The sequence below is a fragment of the Centruroides vittatus genome, unplaced genomic scaffold (assembly GCF_030686945.1).
Source record: "Centruroides vittatus isolate TY-2023 unplaced genomic scaffold, ASM3068694v2 contig_260, whole genome shotgun sequence".
NCBI lineage: Eukaryota > Metazoa > Arthropoda > Arachnida > Scorpiones > Buthidae > Centruroides > Centruroides vittatus.
The window spans coordinates 550,434-556,433 of NW_027121652.1; the positions used below are offsets into that span (position 1 = coordinate 550,434).

Below are 6,000 nucleotides of genomic sequence, written 5' to 3' on the forward strand. Positions count from 1 at the left end.
CAACTCTGATTACTGTCGGTTCACCGACATCCCAGTCTAGTTTGATCCTATGGGCCGGATGGACTTTCAAAACGTTTGCCAAACGTCTTGGTCTGGCTGGGCACATCTGATTACAATGCTTAGCCTCGATGCTCTCCACAGTAGTCCTGTAGAAGGCCGCCTCTTGGCTGACAACCAGAGGTAACGGGAGCAGCCCGGCCAAGACCAGGGCCGCCTCCGTGGACACAGTTCTGTATGCTTTTGTGATCCGCAGGGCAGCGGGTCTCTGAATCGAGAGCAGCGTCCTGCTCTGCTTGATGTTGGCGGAATCCTTCCACCAGATACCACAGGCGTACCAGACAACGTGCTCTACACTCATCTTATAGATGGATCGAAGCGCGTGCCTGCTGAGGCCGTAATCCTGTCTAGCTAGTCTCGATAGTGCCGCTATCGTGAGGTTTGTTCTCTCCCAAACACTCCTCAGATGTGGCGTCCAACATAGTGTCTGGTCAATGATAACACCGAGGTACTTTAGCTCATTCACCCTTCGGATGGGGTTACCCCGAATCCGGTATATCGGTCGGCGAGCCAACACACCAGTCCGGGCCACCGTCAGGGCCTCTGATTTCTTGGGGCTGAAGGATAGTTTATGCAGCTCTCCCCAGCGAACGAGTCGTTCTATTGCTTCGTTGTTGCAAGCCTCCATCTCGCTATGACTGTAACCAGCAACTACTAACAACAGATCGTCAGCATAAGCCTGCAGCTGGACTTTGTCCGGTAGGACTTGTTGCAGCGCCGTGTTCGCTAGAACGTTCCAGAGTAATGGTCCTATACAGGATCCTTGGGGACAGCCCCTCTCCAGCACCTTCTCGAAACCCATACTGGGTGTGTGATAAACTATTGTGCGGTCGCTCAGGAAACTCCTGGAAAGTGATACAAGGTTGGTCGACAGGTTTGCCTTCCGCAGTTCACCCACGATGGATGGCCACCAGACGTTGTCAAATGCCCCACAACGTCCATTGAAACGAGTGACGTATGGAGGCCCTGCTGGCGGTTCTGGTAGACCAGATTGACTGCCCGATGTAATGCCCTGCAGGTAGACAAGTCTGGCCGGAACCCATATTGTTGCGGGTGCAACAGCCCTTTCCGCTTAAGGTGGTAGTACACCCTGTCACTAAGGATTCTATTAAGAACCTTCCCTAGGACTGGTAATAGACTTATAGGCCTATACGATTTTGGTTCGTTCTTCGGGCACCTTCCCTTGTGAATAAACACAAGACATGCCCGCTTCCACTGTACTGGGAAATGACCCAGAAGCAGACACTTCTGATACAGAGCACGGAGCAGGTTAGGACATTCATGTTGCAGAACTTGTACCATCTCGGCCGTGATTCCGTCATCGCCAGGTGCCTTTCTCTTCCTTAGGTTGCCGATGGTGTGGGCTACCTCAGAGTCAGTTACCGGCTCTGTCGACACGGCCTCAAGAACGGGCAACTCCGCATCGCTGCAAAGTAGCCGCTGTTCTTCAGTGTCCTTAGACCGCTCATCGCACGGAAACTACCGAGAGAGAGAGAGCTTTCAATTTAAATTAGTACCTCTGTTCACAGGTTTTATGCATGGTGGTAAGATTTTCACAGATATGGGAGTTTGTGGAGGCAGGTGGCTGGACGTCGAGCTGGAGGTGATTGTGGATGCATAAGGCGGGACTGGTCCTATGTCTATGGCTGTCGAAGTTTGCAGTCAGCGGTCGATGTCTTTTGTTTGTGGCTGCTATATCATATGGTTGCTGTCGGTGTCCGCTGTTTATGGTGCCGAGGCTGTCTGCCCTTGATGTCCATCTGCGTGTATGGCGGTTGACATCTGTTTGAGTCGTCAGTCGTTGGTTGCGCTTTTATGACTGCACTCAGCTTCTTTTTATGTCTGATTGAATGGAAGCTGACTAACACATCAGGTGATTTGAAGGTTAGAAGGTCTCTTGGTGACTAATGAGTGTTTGGGTTAATGCGATGCAAATTGAACGTTTTGTGAAGTAAAATTACTTTGAGGAGTGTCATCGCTCCTAACAAAGGGGAAAAATTTCAGATGAGTAATAATTGTTTAGGGTTAATTCGATCTTCAATTGACTCATCGATGTAGTCATTGAGTGAGACGTGTCATTTCTGACTTTTCTGACCTTTGGTAGACTAAGTGGAAGTACTCAATAATTAATTTGAATAATTAATAATTTCTCCAAGCTTTGGGATTTTCAGATGTTTGTCTACACTGATGATTTCACTGTCATCATTCATGGAGTCTGAGCTTGGATCTCAAAGAGTCAAGATTGTGCTTCTCTTTTCCAGATCTGTAAGTTAAGAATTTTTCTACTTGTTTTTGATGCTAAGCCTAATATTAGGCTTAGCTTAGGGACCCCTGTGTTTTTGGATAGCGATTTAGGTCAGGAGCCACGCAGGAGCCATTTTGGATAGTGATTTAGGGAGCCATGCTGTTTTGGTTTACCCCGAAACAGATAACACAGAGGAGCAGATCACAAATGAGGAGATGGTACACACAATAATGAAGGAGGTCAAGCCACAGGAGCTTGGAATCAGCATAAAGGGTGTAAAAAAGGTTAAGAATGAGGGCATGTGTATTAGAGTGCAGAGTAACATGGATGGGACCATTGTACGCAACGCCATTGAAGGCATAAATACCATCAAAAGTAAAATAAGATGTAGCAGTGGGGTGCCAGCCAAGAATAATTTTCTTAAATGTGCCCAATTCCATCAAGGAGAGTAACCTAATTTTGATACTACAAAAAGAAAATAGCATTTGGCAGAACATAAATACTGAGGATTTCTGCAACGACTGCTGAATAAGCACAATATTAACCAAAGGAAGAACTAAGGAAAACTGCGAACATGTGGTGCTATCGGTTACTCCAGCAATAAGAAATTCTTTCATCAATAGCAAATATCTTTCCCTTTTCTGGGCAAATGTACGGGCGGACGACTTTATACCAATCGCCAGGTGTTTTCGATGCTGTGGGTTTAACCACCTGCCAAGGGCCCCTCGATGTGGGTTCCTGTCCGTGGTGAGGGGACCTCCCAGAGATGGTTTAGTATCTCTTCTTTACCATCCCTGGGATCTGAACGCCCACCCACGTGTTTGCCGTGCGTGGTGTCCCGTATGCCGGAAAGGGGGATCCTGGTAGTTGAGGGGCAACATAACGTCCCCAACACACTGCTTTGGCCCCTGCTTCGGATAAACGGGAGGCTCAAATCAGGCTCCGTTTGAGTCAATCGGCTGGTCGTTGAGTCATTGTTGACCTCGGCTTGGAGTCAACTGATCGATGCAGATTGGGCGGACATGTCAGACAAGATGTGCTCTACTTGACTGCATTGTGAGGGTATAGCTCCTGGGAAACCCTGGTGTGACGGTCTATGGGATCCTCTCATGTGACGGCATCCCCTTGTTGGGCCCCATGGTGGGTGGGGTCACTAGGAGCTGAATATATATTTTTAAATATGGATCATAAAATCACAAAACAAGTGACCAAAGACCAGACCTCCAGCCACCCTGCTTACTTAATAGTGCATGCGACTGGAGAAAAACCTCTATCTAAAGCATCTCCATTCTTGATTCAAAAATTGTTTGAATCAACTATTGGACAATTGAAAAAAATACAAAAATTAAGATCGGGAGATTTACTGGTGGAAACAGCTTCCCCACAACAATCGGCAAAACTTTTGCAAACAAAGACTCTGGGAGAAATGGAAGTCACTGTCACACCACACGGAAGCCTAAACTCATCACGTGGTGTGATATCTGAAATTGATCTGATGTCTGAAGATGAATCAGACATTCAGATCGGTCTTTCAGATCAAGGTGTCGTTGCTGTTCGGCGCATTTCCATTCGTAGAGATGGCAAGTTGATACCAACCAAACACTTGATACTTACTTTCAACAAGCCAACATTGCCATCCTTCATTACAGCAGGATACCTACGTTGCTCAGTTCGTCCATATATCCCAAACCCGCTGCGTTGTTTCAAATGCCAGCGGTTTGGACACTCACAAACATCCTGTCGCGGGAAAAGCGTATGTGCACAGTGTGGGACTGAAGGTCACGAGAGTACCGAATGTAAAACTACCCCATGCTGTGTAAACTGCAAGGATGCGCATCCTGCCTACTCCCGAAAATGCCCTGCATGGCAGAGAGAGAAAGAGATCCAGCGAGTGAAAACAGTTAACAACCTACCATACCCAGAGGCTCGCCGCATGGTCACTTCTAGTGCACCACTGAAGCAGAAGACCTATGCTGCTGTCTTGAAATCCACAAACACTTGTGCGGTTCAAACAGATATCTCTGTCTCTCCAAGTGAATCCTTTACCCGCCATGCGAAATGTTTAATACTGCCATCTACCCAAACACCAGAAAAGGAGAGCAAGAAGACCAAGACACCCCTACCTAAAACAGGGGTAATAACAAGAAATGTGGGTTCAAAAAAGGCCAATAAAAACCCACTTAACAAGCAAAAAGTAAAAGTTGCCCTCTCTAAATCAGCTAAAAAGTCGGAGACTCAGTCTATGAGTGAGTTCTCTGACTTTTCTGATGAAGAGACTAATTCGGAGGTTACAAAACCAAAGTCACCTCCAAAAGAGAGACCCCCTGTTAAATTAAAGAGGGATACCCTCGCAAAGAATGCTACCTCAAACACATAATGGATTATAAAATAATCCAATGGAACTGTCGTGGTTTCCGCAACAACTTCTCTGACGTTAAACACCTGACATACTCTACCTCATCTCTCTGCGTGGCACTCCAGGAAACACATCTAAAACCTGGAGAAAGAATTTCTTTAAAAGGATTCGATCTTTACCGAAAAGATGACGACAGCCACACCCGCGCCAGTGGAGGTGTGGCTGTACTGGTTTCAAACCGCATTTCGTCTTTTCCGGTACAAATAACAACAGAGCTGCAAGCTGTGGCAGTCAGAATATCTATGGGTGTTACTGTCACAGTTTGTTCCATATACTTGCCACCAGATGTCAGAGTCAATGACGATGAATTGGATTCATTGGTTGAACAGCTGCCAACTCCTTTCATTTTACTTGGTGATTTCAATGGTCACAATCTAATGTGGGGCAGTCACGATATCAACCGTCGAGGCAGAGCCATTGAAAGATTCATAGGCAATCACCAACTATATTTATTTAATACTGGAGAAGTGACATACTTCCACGCCCCAACAAGAACATTCACTGCCATTGATCTATCATTAGCAACCCCGAATCTGTTTTCAGCGTTTACATGGGAGGTTGGATCTAATCCACTCTCCAGTGACCACTTCCCAATATTTTTAAAATATAGAGGCAGAGAAAGCTGTGAAACAGCCCGTCCACCACGCTGGAAACTTGAAACGGCAGATTGGCCTGCATTTTCCTCTTTGGCTAACGTCACTGAGGAAATGGTCAATACTGCTGATATCAATGATGCAGTAGAAGTTGTCACTTCCAGTATTATTCAGGCAGCTGAAAAAACAATGGGGAAAACGTCAACCAGATATCCAAAACATCCGAAACCATGGTGGGATGAGAATTGCGAGGCAGCATTTAAAAAGCAAAAGAAAGCATGGGGGATTTTCAGAAGATACCCCACTGCTAACAATTTGGTTGCTTTTAAGAAAGCAAAGGCTAATGCCAGAAAAATAAGAAGGCAAAGCCAAAGGGATTCTTGGAGGAAGTATGTTTCTAGCATAACATCTTCCACCAGCTCAAAAGCAGTCTGGGATAAAATCCATAAAATCAATGGAAAATATGCTTCTCACTCTCTGTCCATGCTGGAAAGTAATGGCACAATAATCAGTGACATAAAAGGTATTGCTGATTTGTTGGGTGAAACATTTTCGTCTTCATCCAGCAATATTATGTATACAAGGGATTTTCAGGCTTATAAAGTCCAAACTGAAAAACAATATCTAAACTTCCACTCCCCATCTAATGAGGATTATAATGTGCCATTCAGCAGAATAGAACTATGTAC

The 6,000-nt window shown here is 45.8% G+C and overlaps 1 protein-coding gene and 1 long non-coding RNA gene across 2 annotated transcripts in view; both read left to right on the forward strand.

The window, feature by feature from the left end:
* The window catches only part of LOC136971548 (uncharacterized), a 74,367-nt gene extending 70,986 nt beyond the window's left edge, over positions 1-3,381 (forward strand). The window contains exon 2 of the long non-coding RNA XR_010880178.1: positions 3,022-3,381. This is a non-coding gene — a long non-coding RNA (uncharacterized lncRNA). The remainder of the gene's footprint in view (positions 1-3,021) is intronic.
* A 101-nt stretch (positions 3,382-3,482) lies between these two features.
* On the forward strand, positions 3,483-4,787 carry LOC136971525 (uncharacterized). Its single transcript, XM_067265985.1, has one exon. The coding sequence runs from the start codon at positions 3,483-3,485 to the stop codon at positions 4,677-4,679; it is 1,197 nt and encodes a 398-aa protein (XP_067122086.1). The 3' UTR covers positions 4,680-4,787.
* The last annotated feature ends 1,213 nt before the right edge of the window (positions 4,788-6,000 follow it).